Here is a 20,838-nt window from a genome sequence, read left to right as displayed (position 1 = left end):
GTTAGGGACCACCTTCTACAAGCGAATATGCTACTAAATGTTGGAAATGCCTTTATTGTGCAGGCTGGAGCTAACATGATGCTGAGCTGGCCAGGAAACACCTCTCCAGCCAGTAGAGAGGGAAAGAAAAATCCTCATACACATGAAGAAAACTCACAGAGTCTGTGCTCCAGGACTTTCCCCAACCCAGTATGGGTTTCCACTAGAATAAGCAACAGGGCAATGGGTAAACCATTCGGACGGGTAGTGCAGAGCAGTTCAGGCCGTTCATAGGTGGAGGGAAAATGGACAACATTATTTTCTTGCTCCACAGAGGAAGAAGGTGAGCTGCAGGATTTGCTGTCCCCGCCCTCCCATCACTTGCAGAGGGCACATCCTTGTGGCATGTTGACGTTTTGCAAGAAGAGGGCCTGAAGCCAGAGTAAGCATGGCACAGAAAAAAAAGAGTTTGCGAAGTCATTAGATAAATATCACTTGTTGCTCTGAATGGGAATGTTGAGACTACAGTGGATGCTGCACTAGCAGTGCACTGAAGATAGGGATGAGAAAGGATATGGCCCTAGAAGGTGCATGTCTGTGCAAAAAGAAGAAATGAAAGCTGAGCATGTTATGGGAGGAGGACCGAGTGTGGCCAAGGTGGTCTAGGGCTGAACTGAACTCTTCAGCCCGGCAAAACCCAAGAAGAGTAGTAAAGAGTAGATCGCTACCTGCAGGAAGAGCAAATAAGAGACGTCCAAACAGCAGAGGAATGCTGAGAGTGAGCAGAGCTGGGGCTGCAGACCAAAAGGAAAAAGATGCGTATTAAAAACTGAAATACTGGTACAAGAATGAGTGGGTGAAAAAAAAAAAAAAAAAAAATCAGCTGGATATGATTCAAAGCTAATAAAAAGTAGAGCAGTTGGGAAAGGTGTTTTCATTTGTCCTGAGGCTCAGTGAGCCCAAGGACTTTGTGCCTCTCTTTTGTAAACAGAGGCCAGCAACAAAGAAATTCCCGACACCATCACAGAAATGCTATGAACTGTCAAAGCCTGACCTGGCCAATGCAGCTGTGAGCTGGGCTGCTTCTGCTGGTCGTTTTCAGTAGTTTGTACAAATAGGCGCTCTGGAAATGTGTCGTGCTCTTGTCTGTCCTGTTCCTTTTGAATTTGTGTGCTGTGTCCCCTTGGGAAGGCTGAAACCCCTTCCTGAGATATTGCAGTATCTCTGCAGAGCAGTCCCCAGCCCAAAGTCAGATCTTTTTCAGTCGTAAAGGCCTTCTCCAAACTGTGATTAAACACACACAATGATGCAGACAGTTGGCGCTTTCTGATACTCAGGCTCCGGTCTTTTCTTCCTTTCCCAAGGCAGTGAAAACACCCCAGACAATTGGGTCCAAGTTCCCGTTTTCCGCTATTCTGAGGCACTCAGGTGCAGACACACAGAGCTCAAAGAGCTCAGGAGTGCTGAGCCTTTGGTGTAAACTCTGGGACAAGCAAGACTGGAGAACTGGGTCTGCTGGGGCAGCCAGAAGGAAAATTAAAAGACTCAAGTGCCAGAAGGAGGATAAGCAATCCCAAAGTCCTAGGATGTCCAGGGAGGACCAGAAGATGACCTTGCAACCACACATTGAAAGAAGGGGCCAGGGACTGCATGGCTGAGGCTTAGGACGGGCAGCAAGATGCAAACTGATGAGAGCTTCAGCTGCTGGCTGGAAGGGAATGAGAGGTGGTGTGGTTTAACCTGGCTGGCAGCTGTGGTTAACACAGCCACTCCCTCCCATTCCCTCTCTGGGATAAGGGAGAGAATTAGAAAGAAATGCAAGCCTGTGGGTCGAGATAAAGACAGTTTATTAGGACAGAAAAGAAAGAATAATAATAATAATAGTACTAATGTGTACAAAGAAATGATGCACAATGCAATTGCTCACCACCCGCTGATCGATGCCCAGCCTATCCCCAAGCAGCCGGCCCCCCCACCCCGGCTAGCCACCCCTATATATTGTTCAGCATGACGTCAGATGGTATGGAATACCCCTTTGGCCAGTTTGGGTCTGCTGTCCTGGGTCTGTCCCCTCCCAGCTCTTGCTGCACCCCCAGCCTGCCAGCTGGCAAGACAGAGCGAGGAGCTGAAAAGTCCTTGGCTCAGTGTAAGCACTGTTCTGCAACAATTAAAACATCAGTGTGTTATCAACATTAGTTATCAACATCCTAAATCCAAAACACAGCACCCTACCAGCTACTGGGAGGAAAATTAATTCTATCCTAGCCAAAACGAGGAGAGCAGGACAACAAGACCCTGCTGCCCCACCAGTTCCCAAAGGCAACCTTGCTGTTGGAAGGACTGAACGGATCCTGCAATGCAGTCATTGAACAGAGAGCATAGGAGGGTTAGCTTAATTCCCCAAGCCCTCTCCACTACTGAAAAGAACCTGCAATGCCATTTCCTACCTTCTGTACTTCATTGTCATGTCCTCAGCTGCACCTCACAGTGCTCTAAATACTCATCTTCTCCTGCATGCACCTAGTGGCCCCTCTCTTCTTGTCTCCAGTCCTTGCTCCTGCTTTGTCTTCTACCTGGTGAGATCCTAGCCAGCTTTTTCTACCTCTTCCAGCAGCTAATTTGAGATGTTTCCATGTCAAGTATGCTCCTTGGTCCCTAAGCCAATGCTTCTTTCTGTGGCTTCATCACAATCCGATGAAGCTTGTGTTCATTTGTTCCCTCCATGTGGCATGGGGATGTTCCTCAGTCCTGACCATGGGACCCTCTGGCTTCACCGAAGTGGTGGGTGGTTTGGGGCTCAGACCTGACTCATGGGTTGCTCTATTAAGAGCGTGACCACCCACAGACGCTTCCTTGGTTGTGGCCAGGACCATATCTCACCCAGAGACAGCAATCATCAGCCTCCAATATGTGACCCAATCATCCCTCCATAGCCAAAGAACCCGTTCTTTCATCACATACACTGCCTAAACTTCAGGCCAAGTCACCACACAACCCTGAACATGCATACAATATTTCATTCTTGTTCTTTCAGGTTTCAGGATTCTTTACTGGTATTCAAAACTATAATAAATACAACGGACGAGGTACTTCCCAGCCCATCCTGGACAGACTTTGAAGTGCATTGCTCTTTTTGCAAAGTTAGCTGTGTATGGTGCACTAGAGCATCCTGTTCTCTCATTCTTGGATCATGAAGTCATTTCCATGGGAGATTAGAGGAAAAAGTATGATGACCGTTGGGGTGATGACAAGGGGTGATTGTTGGGTGAAGGCACAGGATTGCAGTGGTGGGAATGAGGCATCAGTGCAAGCAGATGGAGCTGGGAGGCTGGAGCCTACCTGGAGGACCAGATAGGGGTTATCACTCTGAGAAGACCTGGCTTGGAGACCGAGGGATTTATGATGCTGTGTGTGACCATGGGGGGAAGTGGGACCCCCAGGAGCTCAGTGCAGTGGGCCAGGGGCTATGGGGCACATGAGACAGGATTCTCCACTCTGCCAGAGGAGATCCTCTCTGCTGATCCTTGCAGGGCTGCTCTGCTCTGGCTCCACAAAACAGTGTCTTTGCTACCTTCTGGGGTCCTGGGGAGCCTTGCCTTCAACACCAGGAGTGTGGTCACCTAAGCCTCAGATGATGTCCCGGCATCATCCACCTTCTTTGCATGAGATTTGTCTGCAAAACAAAGGAGCAGGGTGACACACAGAGGGCACAAACCCCAACCCAAGAAATGATGCACAGACCAATGATGCACAAACCCCAACCCCAACCCAAGAAGTGAGGCCAAAAGCACCATGAGCCCTGCAGGGACACCAGGTGTACCATGCACAGAGGTCCTGCTCTTACCCTGGGAGCGCCCAGCCTGTCTTCCACACCTCGCCAGGTACAGGACCAGCAGGATCCCACAGAGTGTTGCCCCAACGCCAAGCAGACCTGACAGCACTGAGCAGGCCTGGTTGAGGTCTGCGGAAAGAGTTAAGCTCAGTTGGATGGTCAGTCCTGCTCCATCCCTTGGGGTTCCTGCTCACCCTTCCTTTCTGCTGCACGTTTTTGGGGGGACGCTCAGCATCTTCCACCACAGCACTCCATGGGGCTGGGGCTTACCCCTGTTGGCTTGCCCTCCACTTTTGTAGGATGGGTGCAAGGACCCCCCAACTTGGATTAATGCCAGGAGAACTTATCCACAAGGGCAACCCTTGGCATCCCCAAACACCCTTGCCACATGGGAGACAGCAAGGCATGGCAGAACTAGGTTAGATACAAGAGGCTGTACCTTAACAGAAATCCCTGTGCATTAGAATTTGTCTTTCCCTGCCCACAGAGGCAGACTTTCTGAAGGAGAACGATATCCACACCTTCTCCTAATTAATCCCACTCTATCGCCTACATCTCTTTTCCTCCAGGTGCCTCCATCCTGTCCATCTAATGGTTTCTGTCAGGGAGGTTTCTGGCAGCACTTCTGCTAAGACTGGCACAGGGACAGGAGCATTACCCCATGGTGTGTTGTCACTACGTGGCTCTGCCTGTCCTAGACACCAGGTTGGCCACCAGTGCAGGCAGAGCGGTGCCATCTGCAGTAGGACAACAGAGGTTCCTGGCACTCACCTTCCATCTCCGTACACACCACCCCGGCTGCAAAGCCATGCTTGCACTGCCCCAGACCCATATTCTTCTGCTGGCACTCCAGGAGCAGCGACTCTGAGCCCCGGCAGCTCAGCCCTTCCAGCAACGTGTGGCCACGCTCTGGGCTGAACTGGCCTCCGATGGGCGCAGACAGTGCCGGTCCACAGCCCAGCTGCTTGCAGACCACCTGCGCCTCCAGCAAGCTCCAGTCACTGTCGCAGACGCCGTACCAGCTGGCGTTGTACAGCACCTCCACGCGCCCTGAGCAGGGACCTGGACCATCCTTAACCCGCAGCTGCAAAGGGTTGGTGCCTGCAGCGGAGAGCAGAGAGGTGTTGGGCAGGACAGCTTTGGTGTCCAACCCCACATCAAGTGGACAGGAATTAACTCGGCCTGTCCTGGATGTCCCACCCTGGTCCCTGTGGATTTACCTGAGCACACCACACCGGCATCCTCACTGTGGCCGCAGTTGTGCTCTCCCCAGCTTTTCAGCCCACACTCTGCCAAGGTGGACTCCGTCCCCACGCAGTGCACATTGTCCAGCCAGATGGGGTCCAACCCTTGCCCAAAATGAGCTGAGCCCGGTGCTGAGATTGCTGTCCCGCAGCCCAGCTCCCGGCACACAACTGCAGCATCGTTTATGTCCCACGTGTCGTCGCACACCGTCCCCCACTTGTGGTCGTGAAGAACCTCAACTCTCCCAACGCAGCTGTTCGATCCATTCATCAGCCGCAGCAGACGGTGCCTTGACGTGTCCGTGTCTGTGTCTGAGGAGGGGGCAAAATGATGATAACAACTTATCATCAGTTCCAGACAGGCTTTGAAATGTATTAAGCCATGGAAAAACTAGAACATCCTTTCAAGAGGTCTGGGAAATGTGCTACAATGACAAAAATTCTCAGCTCAGATAAAAAGGGACCACAGCTACAGACCTTGGGATTCAGTGCCCAACAAAGTGTACTGGGATCAATAGTCACTACAAGAAGTGGTAGGAGGCACCGACCGATGAGCTAATGCAGCTAGAGCTATCAGAAAGGGATAGGAGAATGCCTCTCTAGCTGTGCTTCTTTCTGCACAAAACCTTCCTAAGGTCTTGCACAGGGAACAGCATCACTTGGTGTGGTATTCACACCATGCTCTGATTATTATTATTATTATTATTTTTCAACAGGGTGTGGAAAAAGTCCCCATTTCTGGATTTTGAGAACATGACCAGGTTGCACCTGAACTGCACAGTACTTATGAACATGGCTCACCTGAGCACACCACACCAGCATCCTCCCCATGGTCACAGTCATTGGATCCCCATGGCCTGGCGTGGCACTCGGAGAGAGCCGCTTCATCCCCGGTGCAGTTCACGTTATCCAGCCAGACACGGCCAGACCCTGGCCCAAAGTGAGCCAGAACTGGAGCTGAGACTGCCGTCCCGCAGCTCAGCTGTCGGCACACCACCTTGGCTTGGATTAGGCTCCAGCCGTCGTCACACACCGTCCCCCACTGATGGTCGTGGAGCACCTCCACTCTTCCTGCGCAGCGGCTGGGGCCGTTCTGCAGGCGCAGCTGAGCCGGCGCTTCGACGGCTGTGCCTTCTGGTGGCACAGGGGTGAGAGAGAAAAGGAGCATCAGACCTGATCGAATACCACGTCCGCATGCCACCCATGCCCTCAGCACCTTCCCCAGGTGGTACTCCCCCGGTGTTTTGCTCAGGAGGGTTCTCATGTCCATGAAAACCTGTTGAGGTATCTAGAGGAACCAGCTGTGTGACCTCAAAGCCCATGAATGTTCAACGTGAGCACAAGCAAACTGCCCCCCGTAAGCTGCTGCAATCTGGTTTTAAGAGGTCCAGGAACCCATAGTATTGGCTTGGTGACTCCAGCAATCTCCAAAGCTTCCTGAAGACCCCCTTGCTACTTCCCTTTCTTCACAAAGGCCCCAGGGCCCCTCACTTTAGCCTGTGAGGTTGTAGGCTGCTGGTCCCTATAGCACAGTGGGTTGGGACCTTGCTGGAGCAGCTCTGCCACCCAGTCCTGTGTTCTCCCTCTGTCCTTGGTGCACACTCTTGTTGCCCATACTAGCATGTTTTTGGTGTGCTACCTACCCCTCGTCATCACTGCTGCTCCTTACTTGCTGTAGAAGGACGACCTGTGTTCTATGGAGTGCATTACAGAAGAAAAGAGAGGGGACAAGGTCACCCTTTCACCCTTGGCTAAAGCTGTCAAAGTGGTATTAGTCCTTGGAGCCAAGCATCCTTCACTGAACTTCTTCTCCTGGAATCAAGCCTCATATTATCTATCAGTGGTTACCTGCACACACAACTCCAGCATCTTCTCCATGGTCACAGTTATTGACTCCCCATGGCCTGGCCTGGCATTCAGACAGGGCAGCTTCTGTCCCACTGCACTGAACGTTGTCTAACCAAATGGGGCCCGTTCCCTGGCCGAAGTATGCTGAGCTATAAGCTGAGACTGCCGTCCCACAGCCCAGCTGCTGACACACGACTTTGGCATCTGTGAAGCTCCAGTCATCATCGCACACGGTTCCCCACTCGTGATCATACAGCAGCTCCACTCTCCCGGCACAGCGGTTCGGGCCGTTCACCAGGCGTAGCTCTGTGGAACCCGTGCTGGAGTCCTGGTGGTGGCTGGCTGACTCTAGGAGAAGCACAAGAGATGTACCTTGAAACCCCCCTTGTCCCTCATTTCTCAGAATCACAGAATCATCTAGGTTGGAAGAGACCTCCAAGACCACCTAGTCCAACCTCTGACCTAACACCAACAAGTCCTCCACTAAACCATATCCCTAAGCTCTACATCTAAGAATGTTTAAAGACCTCCAGGGATGGTGACTCAACCACTTCCCTGGGCAGCCCATTCCAATGCCTACCAACCCTTTCAGGAAAGAAGTTTTTCCTGATATCCAACCTAAACCTCTCCTGCCGCTCCTTGGGGCACTGGAAGATACAGCATGACCATTCTGCACTCCACCACGTTTGCTGGCTGCACCCAGTAATCACTAACATGCAGCTACCTCTGGACTGAGAAAAGAAGCAATGGACACAAACTGGAACTCAACAGGTTCCGTCTGAACACAGAATCGTAGAATCACAAAATGATTCAGGTTGGGAAAGACCTCTAAGATCATCAAGTCCAACCGGTAACCTGGCACTGCCAAGTCCACCACTAAACCAGGTCCTACCACATTTCCACATTTTCTGAATACCTCCAGGGATGGTGACAACCACTTCCCTGGGCAGTCTATTCCAAAGCTTCACAACCCTTTTAGTGTTTTTGTTTTGTTTTGTTTTTCCTAATAAAAATATATATATTTTCTAATGTCCAACCTATACTTCCCGTGGTACCACTTGAGGCTATTTGTACTTGTCCTATTGCTTGTTGCTTGGAAGAAGAGACTGACTCCCACCCCACTACAACCTCCTTTGAAGTAGTTGTGGAAAGGTAAGGTGTCCCCTGAGCCTTCTTTTCTCCAAGCTCAACTACCCCAGCTGCCTCAGCTGCTCCTCATAATACTTGCTCTCTAGACCCTTCATCAGCTTTGTTGCTCTTCTTTGGACATTCTCCAGCACCCCAAGATGATTTCAGATTGCCAGAGGCAAAAGCATGGAAAAGATCTGGTATCCATTATATTGGTGGCAGCAAGGAGGAGTCAATGTCTCCTTCTGGCCCCTCTCCCCTGCCTAGGGATGTGTTTCATGGAGCCTGTCAGCAAAACAGAATGGGTGGCTGTATCTCTATCTGTGCCCACTTCCCCAGAAATTCAGCCAAAACAAGGGTCTTGGAGAGGTGGGATGTGCAAGAGGCCCCTACACATCCCCCAGAGGAGATTCATCATCTCAGGACTCTTGCAAGGTGTAATTAACACTGATTTTCCTGGGCTGGTAATGTTTCCAAAACTGATTTCCAAACCTGCAAGCCCTTGTGCTGTATGGGATAAACCACAAAACATCTAACCATGTCCTCCCACCCCATAATTTCCTCAGGGTGTTACCTGCACAAACCACACCAGCATCTTCACCATGGTGGCAATTGTTCTTCCCCCAGTCATTCGCTCTGCAGTAGGAAAGCGCCACCTCCGTCCCCGTGCAGTTGACATCGTCCAGCCAGATGGGGCCAGACCCCATCCTGAACTGGCCAGGTCTGCTGGTGGACAAGGCGATGCCACAGTGCAGCTGACGGCACACCACGTTGGCATCATCCAGGTCCCAGTGGTCGTCGCACACCGTGCCCCACCTGTTGCTGTAGTACACCTCAACTCGGCCAGCACAACGGTGTGGTCCGTTCAGCAAGCGGAGGGGAACCCTCTGGGATGCAACTGGTTCTGCACGGGATGCAGAAACAGTCCCATGCAGAAGAGCTGAGAAAGCCTACATGACCTGTGCTAGCTTCATATGGCCTCTGCAAGTAGCTATGGTTTATGTGCACCACTCACATGCTTCTCCTGTGGTAGGCAAACCCCCAAAAAATCCAGATCTAGGAGAAAAAAATGCTCTGCAAATCCCATTTTCCCAGTAAAAGACATTAATCGTCAAAGGGACTTTGGATATTTTTAATGGATATTCCCAAACAAATTCAGAAACAAACAAAAAAAAGACCACACTGCAGTCTGGATTGAAAACTCTGGACGTAGGGATTGTCTCTCAGTTGGCTGTTGCATTAGGCAAAGCATCACCAGCAGGTCAAGAGGTGATCCTTCCCCTCTACTCAGCACTGGGGACGCTGCACCTCGAGTGCTGGGTCCAGTGCTGGGCCCCCAGTCCAAGACAGACATGGACATGCTGGGGAGAGTCAATGGAGGGACACCAAGGTGATCAAGGGACCACCTCTCCTACGAAGAGAGGCTGAGAGCCTGGGGAAGAGAAGGCTCAGAGGGGATCTTATCGATGCCCATAAATCCCTGAAGGAAGGGCGCGATGAAGATGGAGCCAGGCTCTTTTCAGGGGGTGGACAGGACAAGAGGCAATGGGCACAAACTGGAAGACAAGTGGTTCTGTCTAACCATCAGAAAACATCTGTGCTGTGCAGGTGATGGAGCCCAGGCACAGGCTGCCCAGAGGTTGTGAAGTCTCTCTGCTGGGAGATCTTCAAAAGCCACCTGGACGTGGTCCTGGGCGCCCTGCTCTGGGTGTCCCAGCTGTAGCAGAGGGGCTGGACCAAATGAGGTCCCTTCCAACCTCAACCATTCCATGATTCTGTGTTTCTGTGCTAAGACAGCAAAGGGAGCTGTCTGTGTGCAGCCTTGTATTTTAATTCTATTTGTATATATATTGCGATATGGAGCTGACAACAGATCATCAGGTTTTTTTTTGCCCATCATGCACAAGAGCAAGCTCTCCTTCTGTGCACAGAAATAATGAATTTTGGTGGACTGGAAAGCCAAGGGATGTTATTTGGAAAAAAAAAAAGGCAGAAGCAGGAAAAATAACAGCAACTTGGCATCCCACCTTCTAGAGGACCTGCTGCACAACCACTCTCCTCCTTTCTGTGGGGTGAAGAGTAGTAGAAGTGCCTGTTCCTGTTTGCGCTGGAGGGAAGAGGACTTTGGTCCCCATCTTTGTAAACATACAGGCTGGCCCTGAAGAAGTGGCCAACACAAATATGCAATTTCTGGTCCTGTCAGAGGCTGGTAAGGCTCCAAACATTTCCCAACCACTCTGCATGAGGGCAACAGCACAGAGGCCAAAATAATTACCCGGCCAATAAGGTCTCCTTCCCCACCTGCCATTTTCCCTTCCCTTTAAAGCCTGGCAGGTCAAAGGAGTCTTTGCCCTGTCTGTCTGCAAGCCCAGAGCCCCCATTCCTACATATCACAAACCTCTCTTGTCCCATGCACATGGTCTACTACAAGGTACCTTCCCCCATGCATGAGCTACTCACCACAGAGGCATGCCAAGTAGATGAGGAGCCCTGCTCCAGCACAGCCAGCCAGGGTGATCTGCAGGGGCAGAAAATGTCCTGAGCACCCCATGCCAGTAGTTTTAGGGCTGGTTATCTTCCTAGTGAGAGCTGCAAGCTGAGCTGGACAACGCCACTGCCAGAAAGGTTATGGTCAGTCCCCTCCTCTGACCTGTGTTTGTCCCATGCTCATCCCTCCTCCTGCACTGATCCCTCCTCCCTGCTGTCCCTGGGATCGAGCCCTCCAGTTCAAAGTGGTTTAAGTGGCCTCTCCGCTGCAGCAGTACCTGCTCAGAGACTCCCCCTTTCATCCCCACCTCCCTGACCCTGGTCCTGAAGCAGGAGGGTTTGCAGCTCTCACTTGTGGGGGTTTGGAGCCTTGGGAAAAGCCAAGCCTTCCTGCTCCGCAGGAAATCCCAATAAACCATCACCATTGTCCTGGATGAGCATGTATGTTGGTCTGTTGAAAAGGAGGGGGAATCATTTCCCTTAATTTAAATGTCTTTGAAGCTGGAGCTTCATTTAGGCTCATAGCCTGAGGTCACCACTAAAGCTAGCTGGGGGAAAGGTGGGTGGCTCACCTGGAGCCCTGGATGCTAAGGTGGGGAGAAGTATGTCCTAGGAGAGTTCATTTCGCACTGAGACCCTCAGAAAAACAGAGGAGAGGATAGAATTAGAGTAGAGTAGGAATAGGAATAGGAATAGGGATAGGGATAGGGATAGGATTAGAGTAGAGTAGAGTAGAGTAGAGTAGAGTAGAGTAGAGTAGAGTAGAGTAGAGTAGGAAGAGGAAGAGGATAGGGAAAGAAAAAGGAAAAGGAAAAGGAAAAGGAAAGGGAGAGGAAAAGGGAAAGGGAAGGACAGAATAGAATTTTCTCAAAAAAAAAAAAAAAAAAAAAAAAAAAGTGTCCTCACCCTCTCCTCACAGGACATGCCATCCAGCCCTTTCACCAGCTTTATTGCCCTCCTCTGGACACAATCTTCACATCCTTTTGATGTGGAAACCAGAACTGCACACAATATTCAAAGTGAGGCTGCAGTAATGCTAAATATAGCAGAAGAATCACCTATTTTTTATTTTTTTATATTTTTTACCAGCTGGCTATGCTGTGTTAAAAGCATCCCAAAATTATGTTTGCCCTCTTGCTGCCAGGCACCCTGCTGGCTTACATTCAACTTGTTGTTGACCAGCACCCCCAGATCTCTTTCTTCAGGGCTGAAGAAGATCTGCCTCACTGTATAGGCATCCAAAGGTAAACCCCATCCTGACAAATCCCACGGTGCTTGTGGAGGACAAGTCTCCTTTCCCCTGCCAGAATAAGGAATTCTGAGGAGCAGGTCCTTTACATACTTTGAAGAGCTTGCTCCAGCTGAAGTCTGTCTGTCCCCAAGGCCACTGTCAGAAATTGTGTTGATAAAACCTGACCCCTCACACTAAGAGACAGATAAAATACATAGTTTGTATTCTGGGAGCATCCTATAGAGAATAAGGGTGTTCCAGAAATCATGAATGAACTGCTGAGGTTTAGTTATAAACATGCCCAGGTTATGAGTGCCCCATTGCATTGATTCTGACCTTCAGTTTAAGTGAATTCAGGGAATTTACTGACTGATCTCTGAACCATGGGATGCTTTGGAACAACACCCTGAGCCTTTCCCTGTGCTTACACTTCAGGCTTTCAGCAAGCAGTATAATAACCCACCCCATCCTTCCCCCTTCCTCCTCAATTTAGCCTGACTAAAAACATATAAGGTGCAGCAGCTTGTCTGAAAGGAAACAAAAGGATGTCTCTTGCCCCATTTATCCATCATGTCTTTTAGAAAAGCCCCTGTCTGGCAAGTGAACGGAGCTGTCCCTGCCAAGACGTTTTTCTTTCATGACACAGAGCCACACATTCCCCGCACTTCCTATTGCTGCATCACAGCCCGTGAATATTGCAGCCCATAAATTTCACATCCTAACAGAAACCCAATAAACAAGTCTGTCCATAATTAAGCCTTTGCAGCAGGGTTTCCAAGATCTCATGCAATCTTGCACACATGCAAGACTCCTTGCACACATACGTCCCAATTTACAGCCAAGAAAAAGCTTCCTTGATGCAGTGCCCACACCAGCTCCTTCTGCAGTCCCTGTCTGCTGCCAGGCCCCAAGACATAGCTGAAACTGTCCCAGAAGACAAACCTCCTGTGAACCTCTTGTTTATCTCTTATATTATTCTGGTTGCAAAAAAAGTGGTTCCTAGAAGCAGGCAGCCCCTTGTGAGGGGAGATGTTCCTTGTTGAATACTAAGTGACTAAATGCTGGCATCTTGTGCTCTTTGGTGGGATGCTCTGCAAACAGTTTCTGCGTCCAGATGCCTTCATAAGCACCCACCAGAGCCCTTCGTCCTCTTCGTGCCCCAAGTTCTGCATCCATTCAGCTCCTGCTCTCTGAGAGCCTTCAGCCCCTCTCTGGACACACACGTGAATTCTAAGCAGAGAGCTAGGGTGTTTTGTTGTTTTTGTTGTTTTTGTTTGTTTTTTACAAATACACCAAATGCTAAAAACATCTGGGATTTTTAACATCTTTTGCCATGGCATGGACAGTGGGATTGAGTAAGTTTGCCAGCGACACCAAGCTGTGTGTTGCAGTCAACATGCTGGAGGGAAGGGATGCCATCCAGAGGGTCCTGGACAGGCTTGAGAGGTGGTCCTGCACAAACCTCATGAAGTTCAACAAGGCCAAGGGCAAGGTCCTGCATCTGGTCTGCAGCTATCCCAAGCAAACAGAAGATGGACTGAAAGAAGCCCTGAGGAGAAGGACCTGGGGGTGCTGGATGACAAGAAGCTCAAACATGAGTTGGAAATGTGAGCTTGTAGCCCATAGAGCCAACCATATCCTAGGCTGCATCAAAAGAATAATGGCCAGCAGGGAGAGGGAGAGGGAGATTCTCCCCCTCTACCCAGCTCTCATGAGACCCCATCTGGAGCTCTGTGTTCAGTTCTGAGGACCCCAGCACAGGAAGAACACGGACCTATTAGAATAAGTCCAGAGAAGGCCCACAGAGATGATCAAGGGGCTGGAGCACCTCTCCTGTGAAGACAGGCTGAGGGAGTTGGGGTTGTTCAGCCTGGAGAAGAGAAGGCTCCAGGGAGACCTCAGAGCAGCCTTCCAGTACCTAAAGGGGCCTACAGGAAAGCTGGGGAGGGACTCTTTGTCAGGGAGTGTAGTGATAGGACAAAGAGTAATGGTTTTAAATTAAGAGAGGGTAGGTTTGGATCGATTTTAGGAAGAAATTCTTTATTATGTAAGAGGTGAGGCACTGGAACAGGCTGCCCAGAGAAGTTGTGGATGTCCCATCCCTGGAGGTGTTTAAGTCCAAGTTGGATGAGGCTTTGAGCAACCTGGTCTATTGGAAGGTGTCCCTACCTATGGCAGGGGGGTTGAAATTAGATGATCTTTAAGGTCTCTTCCAACCCAAGCCATTCTATGATCTGGAGCCATTCTTTCTGCCCTTTTGCCCCCAGAGGGGTGTGACCTTGCAAGGCCCTGCACACAGGTCAACATCTTGCCCCTTCCCTGGAAGTGTTCAAGGCCAGGTTGGTTGGGACTTTGGTCAACCTGATCTGGTGAAAGATGTCCCTCTCCACGGTATGGGGTTTGGACTAGGTGATCTTAAAGCCTTAAAAGCTTTCCAATCCAAACCATTCTATGATTCCATGATTCTATGATCAGCAGAATCCTCCTTCCCCCCTGTCCTACGTGGGGCTTCTGCTGGGGCAGTGCCATCCTCCTGGCTTCCACCAGCCAGACCATCTCATTGCCAGGACCCTTCACAACTTCTGCCACTGCTGTGAGGTGATCATCTGCCTGGATCCAGTATTAATTTTGTAGATTTCAAGCAGAAGGACAGAGTGTCCTAAGGCACGTGGATGATGGATGAACTTCATAGAATCGTAGAATCATTCAGGTTGGAAAATACCTCTAAGATCATCTAGTTTGACCTTTAACCTAGTACTGAAGTCCACCACTAAACCATGTTCTAAGTCTACTATGTTCTAAATCTACAGGTTTCTCAAATACCTCCAGGGATGGTGACTCGGCCACTTCCCTGGGCAGCCTATTGCAATGCCTCACAACCCTTTCAGTAAAGATTTTTTTCCATTTCTCCATACCTCTCCTGGTGGAACTTGAAGCCATTACCTCTTGTCCTATTGCTTGTTGCTTGGGAGAAGAGACCAACCCCAACACCGCTACCCTCCAGAATGTCACAAACCTTTGTGCAGTCTCTGGACCTGCTCTAGTTCCAGTACATCCTTCCTGGGACATGGTAACCAGAACTACTTGCAGAACAGAAAACGTGGAAGACCCAGAGTTGTATATCATGGCAAAATTAAACCCCTTGTCTTCATCTTGACACCTTTCTTAAAGTATACAACATTTCTTTGGATTCCTTAGCTTCTACGACATTCAGAGGCAGTGATTCCAGGCAATACGTTAGCAGCTGTGCACCAGAAAAATGAAACATTCCAAGCCAGACGTATTGTCCTATCAATTCCTTTTTGTTGCATTTCGTTGATGTATAGCTAGATGGCAGGAAATCACTTCATTATTCAAGAGCCAGCACTCTCAGAAGCATTACCCCATGACTGCACGGTGTATGGTTTTCTGAGAGGCTGGAACGCGAGATGTGGGAAACCATCAGGGACTTCTCATGTGGTTCATTTTTCTCTGCTGACACTCCCAGTGACTCCAGCAGCAGTCCAGCACAGACATCTGCACTTGAGCACAGGGAGCCTTTCCATATGGTTGAGCTCTGCCTGTGCCAGCATCTCCAGGGCTAGCTCTCCCCTGCTGCTGCAAGGCTTTTAGCACAGACTCATCCTGTCCCTCCCAGATTTTGCATCTTGGTGTCTTTTGCTAACCTGCAGCACACAAATTCTCTCATTCTCCCTTTCAAAAATGAACTAATCTATTGAAAACTGGTACAAATAATAAAGGTAAAGAAGAAATCTCAGGGAACAGCTTGAGCCAGAGTAAGTCCATCAGCCATAACAAGGACAGAGGAAGCTCACAGCTTTAATTTTTTAGTTCAAATGCCCCAATACTGGCAATTGTATGGCTTCAGAAATGGTTAAGAGGGAGGACAGTGAAAGAGAGTCATGAAGAAAGACTCTCCCCATTCTGAGCCTGCCCAGACACTAACTCCCCTTCATCTGCTCATCCTTTGGTGTCCCCCATACTGAACCTCCCCAGAGGGCCTCCTGAAGAAACTGCCTCCCATGAGGTCCTCGTTGCAGTGATACCCAAGAGACACAAAAATGAAACTCCCACAGAGATGTCTGTCTGTTAGCAAGGGCCATTCCCTCACTTATCACCCCACAGAGAAGGCAATGTGACAGAGAAGTGACAGCATCCTGGAACAGCAGGCGTGTTCTGGGGTTACCCGAGGCCCATTTGCAAATGACACTAAAAGAGACTTGGGGGACAGGCTATAAAGTGCATGTGTGTAAATTGCACACTCCAAGCTCAGACATTTTGGGGACCTACGCACATGTGTGTGAATTTCTTTTTGCAAGGCACCCTTACTTGCCTCAGTGTTTCTAGACTCATAGACTAAGGTGCCTAGATCCCATTTCTACGATTAAGAGAGCATTATTCCACTTTTAACCCTCACTTGCCTCCCTTTAAACAAAAGTATGTAAATTGTATGATGGGCTGATTGCAGATTCTAACTTAAAACCTGAGGAGCTGCTGGGTGGTGGATGGACTACTAGTCCCACCACACTGGTGGGCTCTCCAGCTCACATCAAACTGGAGCAACCCAGGGAAGTTTCCAGAATCATTCTTTTGCTGAGCAGATGAAGGACTGGAAGCTCTGCAGAAGCACAAGGTCACTAGCCAGCCATGGGTGGGGACCCTGCAGCTGAACTCTTCTAAACCATGCCAGGAAAATGCTGAAAACGGAACTGTGCTTCCTAGGAAGAAGATAACCCCGTGTCAAAGTGGGTGAGAACTGCAGCTTCAGGAACGAGAACAAAGAAAAGCTAATTCTGCAAAGACTGCCTGCATTCTGGAGAGGGACCTCTCCATTACCCTGACCTCTTTAGGGTCACTAGGTCACAAGGGCAATGACCATTATCCTACTCATTAGCAGACAGCAAGACCAATGTATCCATCATCTCAAAGTGCCTGCAGTAAGGTGTGCTCCTACCTGTAACAAAAGTCATCTTCTGTTTTCTAGATTCAATCATCTCTGGGCATTCCAAGCTTTCATCTTCTAAGCCTCTGTGACTCAGCAGGCATCCTGTTCCCTGCTCATCTCCTCTCCTCCCCTGCCTTCCAGGTGTTCGTGCTTTTAACTCATCACAGCCATCATAGCCATCACAGCCCGAGTCCCCATGCTGAGGCTTCCTCTGATGCTTCCAAGCAGCTGTTTTGGGTTGTGTGAGACGGGCTGCATCACTAGCCACTGGAGAACCCAGCACTTCTTTTTATGACCAGTGCTGCCTAAACCCCCAGCCAGCATCCCTCCACATGGCTAGCTCCCATCTCTGTGCCTTCCAAACCCTTCTTGTGTCAGAGCACTATGCTCTCAGGGGCCCCAGAAGACAACATGCAGAAACGTTTGGGAATGCAGCAGAAGGAAGAGACCAGCATGGCTTGGTTGCCCACACAGATACACATCTAGTTCCCTGTAGGTCCTTTGTCCTATTTGACAGTCCCATACCAGAGCCTGCGACCTAGGACATCTCAGGTGGCTCTATGTGAGGCCTCACCTGAGCTTTCAGTTGATGGAGTTAGCAAAGCTACTCCGCTTCACAGGTGAACAGAAACAAGACCTTGCATATATGTAGGGATAAGCTTTGCAGCCTCCATTGACTAAAAAAATATTAAAAAAAAAAAAGGAGAAGAAAGGAAAAAAATAAAAAAGTAAAATATTGCTTATGTGTTACAGATTTTTTATTATTATTATTTTCACAAATGCACCAAGAAAAAAATGAAAGCAGGAACCTAAAATATTCGTATGCATCAATTCTCTTTTGCACACAGACCATTCCTGCCAGGTGGTGTTTCATGCCCTGTGCTGCTTCGGGTGGCTGGCTGAGGTGGGCATGGAGCTGACAATGGGTCAATCTCTGGTGGTCTCACTCTGTAGAGAAGAGATGGTCCAGGGCTCTTAATGGTGACGGGGCTGTGCACTGGGATGGAGCTGCATCAGCTGGAGTCTTGTATCTGGGATGGTGACAGGACCTGAGCTCAGTTGTTGCTGGCATCATCAGCATGAGCCTCCTTTGCCTCCACTTGCTCTGCTCCAGGCATCAAGGTGGACATGTCAGAGACAACCAGCTCGTCCATGTGTACAAAGCCTGCAGACCACAAGGATTCAGTCAGTGGGTCGATCCAGGCATCCCAGGCAGTGCTGCCTGAGTTTTTCTCCTTTTTTACAAGACCAGTGAGGACGTTCACTCCTTTGGAGACAGCGCTCATCAAGTTGGCTTGACTAATGCCAGCAGCACGGGATATACACTATTGACTGCCAGTATTCAGACATGAAGCCTACTTTGCAGAAACCACGCTTGATCAAACACATGGTCCACACACAGCACCCTTCATCCCAAAGTTCTTCTTTCCCACCCCCAGAACTACACACTGATCCACCCACCCAAGCCACCACCTACATGCAAAGAGCCTACAGATGGCATTTCAACACATGGTTTCAGCATTTGGCATAGAAACGGGATGCGACCTGGAAAAGCTATCTCCTTGGTTGGGTCACACATGGGCCTAGGAGTGACCCTCTCACCAGTGGGATAGACGGGCATGTTCTTTTGGACTCCAACACACCACTCATAGGAACATTTCTGGCCAACCCAACCCTTTGGAGCTGGTCAGTCTTGGTGCCTTCCCACTGTCCTGTCCTCTTCCTGAGGTGAAGAAGCTCAAGGACAGCACTGGTAAAACTAGCAGCATTGTACCCAACCCCATCCCTCATTTCTGAAAAGACAACATGCAGGTGTTCAACACAGGCGTCTCCAACCAGTCAACCCTGATTTCCAAGAGTCTCCACCATATCCTTAAAAACTCAGGCACAGACACAATTCCCGGTCCTTTCTCAGCTGTTGAATAAAGATTAAATATCCCCAGTGTCCTTCCCAAGGGGGAGCTGGGAAGGCACAGAGCAGTGCTCACAGCAGGCAGCAGAGGGAAGAGGAGCATTTGAGCAGGTGCTCCCACTTGAAGGACCATTCCACCACCAAGAGCATCAGTAACCCAGCTGGAAATAGGATGTCAATGTGAAAGGGGAGCAGTGGATAGAAAGAGAAAAGAGAAAGGAACCGAAGGACTCAAACCAGAATAGGAAGTCCCTTTCAATATGAGCCATGGGAAAGAAATCTGCCCAAAGTATGCTGACATCAACATTTTAAACAAGCCTACTTCCAACCATACCCTTCTGGAAACTTCATTTCCCTCTTCATCCACAACAGAGCTCACCTGGAGGGGGACTAAAAGCCCTGTTTCGCATTTGCCTCCTCTTCAGGCACAGAACAGCCCCACAGACCAGCATCAATACTGGGAAAATGACTGAGACCAGCAATGGGAGCAGTGGCAGAGGCTTTGGTAGTGTGATTGAAACATAGCCTGTGGGGAGAAAGCAGATTTTCCTTCATCCAGAGCTAATCCAGGAGATAATCAGACATCTCCACAGCACGCAAGGACAAGAAGAAACAGGCACAATGTGCACCAATAGAAATTCACATTAGATAGTGGAAAATATTCTTTTTCCACATAAGGATAGTTAAATATTGTGACAGAGACCAGAAAAGCACTTGGACCTTCATCCCTGGGGACTTTTACATTTTCACTGGTCAAAGCCATGAACAAGGTTTAGTTGGTCTCATGGTGAATGGAGGACTACTAGATCAGAGTTCTCCAGAGACCCCTTACAATCTGCATTATTCTGTGATCATATGATTCCAAAGAGGAGATACAAAGAGAGCTTCCCTTCGGTCCCTGTCACAATCAGGCACAGTCCCCCAGGTCCTGTAGCACCTCCAGCTGTCCTCTGCACTGGTGGTGGCCATTCACTGCCCACATCCATGCACCATCCAGTGCATCACAGCTGCCTTTGCCTCAAAGGTGGACCACTTTGTTGGACCACTCAAGGGGAAGTCAAGGCCACTCAAGGTGCCATCAGTCTGACTGCTCGTTCTGTAGAGCAACTTATTTGCAGTGGGCATTGGCAGGGCTGGATGACTGCAAAATGGTCCTTTCTGCAAACCACATCCCACAACCACAGGTCTCTTTCCTTAAAAAAGCCTGGGTGACCAGTTAAGATGGAGTGTTCTGCAGGATGTACCAGATGCATAAAGGAGAGTACATCTGAGTGTGGGTGGTTCCCAGGCAAGTGCATCCATTCCTGGGTAAGTCACTGGGTACAGATGTCCTAGAGACAACTTTCTATTTTACTGACCATGAGGAGAACACATTTTGAGATTTGTCCTAAAGTGGATGGAAAGAGCGGAGCAAGTGTGGATGCCAGGGCAAGTCTTGCCAACCATGACTCTAAGCTTCCCAGCTCAGCTGTGAGGATATTCCCCATGGTATAGTCTTTCCTCCTTTTCTTCCTTCATCCTTTCTGAAAGGTTTCATCATTTTTTCCCCTATGGTTGTGACCATTCCCTGCAACTTGTGTTGAGCACATACTCAAATTATCCACATCCTGGAATGACACTGTTGACCATGGTGCATGGTGACCTATGGTGACCATGGAGTTGACCGTGGATCCACTAGTCTTGTGGGTCAGGTGGGGTCTAGAAATGTAAGACTCAGCTTGTGTTGAAGGAAATTCCATCTTCATTTTCCATTTGTCTCTGCCTCCTCAGCCACCAGCAAGCATGCACTCTCAGAGCAGCACTAATTCAGCAAGGAGATGACACCTGCATGCCCAAAGGCTTTTCCATGCCAACAGGGCCACCTTACCTGAGCACACCACACCAGCATCTTCCCCATGGTCACAGTTGTGTTCCCCCCACGGCCTGGCCAGGCACTCCAAAAGGGTGTCTTCCCCCCCTGTGCAGTTCACGTCATCCATCCAGATGGCATTATGCCCTCGCCCAAACCAAGCTCTGCCAGGGGCTGAGACCGCCACCCCGCAGCCCAACTGCCGGCACACGACTGTGGCATCCTCCATGTCCCAGCCATCATCACACACGGTTCCCCACAGTTGTTTGTGGAGCACTTCAACTCTCCCAGTGCAGAAACTCGAGCCATTCACCAGTCGTAGTGCCCCAGGATCTGGAAAAAAAAAAAAAAAAAAAAAAAAAAAAAAAAAAAAAAAAAATTTT

General features: G+C 49.5%; 1 protein-coding gene and 1 long non-coding RNA gene across 2 annotated transcripts in view; one reads left to right on the top strand and one right to left on the bottom strand.

The window, feature by feature from the left end:
- LOC118155477 (deleted in malignant brain tumors 1 protein-like) overlaps positions 1–20,838 on the bottom strand; it is a 47,734-nt gene that overhangs the window by 18,041 nt on the left and 8,855 nt on the right. Inside the window, exons 9-15 of the mRNA XM_035308768.1 lie at positions 20,474–20,788; positions 8,606–8,935; positions 6,904–7,251; positions 5,857–6,189; positions 5,032–5,361; positions 4,583–4,912; positions 3,824–3,940 (exon numbers count right to left, since the gene is read on the bottom strand). Coding sequence (XP_035164659.1) covers positions 3,824–3,940; positions 4,583–4,912; positions 5,032–5,361; positions 5,857–6,189; positions 6,904–7,251; positions 8,606–8,935; positions 20,474–20,788 — 2,103 coding nt within the window. The remainder of the gene's footprint in view (positions 1–3,823; positions 3,941–4,582; positions 4,913–5,031; positions 5,362–5,856; positions 6,190–6,903; positions 7,252–8,605; positions 8,936–20,473; positions 20,789–20,838) is intronic.
- LOC118155495 lies at positions 8,161–9,659 on the top strand. The gene is made up of 3 exons (XR_004745900.1): positions 8,161–9,557; positions 9,600–9,601; positions 9,649–9,659. It is a non-coding gene; the product is annotated as an uncharacterized LOC118155495 (long non-coding RNA).

Source organism: Oxyura jamaicensis, chromosome 31 (assembly GCF_011077185.1).
Source record: "Oxyura jamaicensis isolate SHBP4307 breed ruddy duck chromosome 31, BPBGC_Ojam_1.0, whole genome shotgun sequence".
Classification (NCBI taxonomy): domain Eukaryota; kingdom Metazoa; phylum Chordata; class Aves; order Anseriformes; family Anatidae; genus Oxyura; species Oxyura jamaicensis.
The sequence above is the reverse complement of the archived record's forward strand: the minus strand, read 5'-3'. Positions and strand labels throughout refer to the sequence as shown.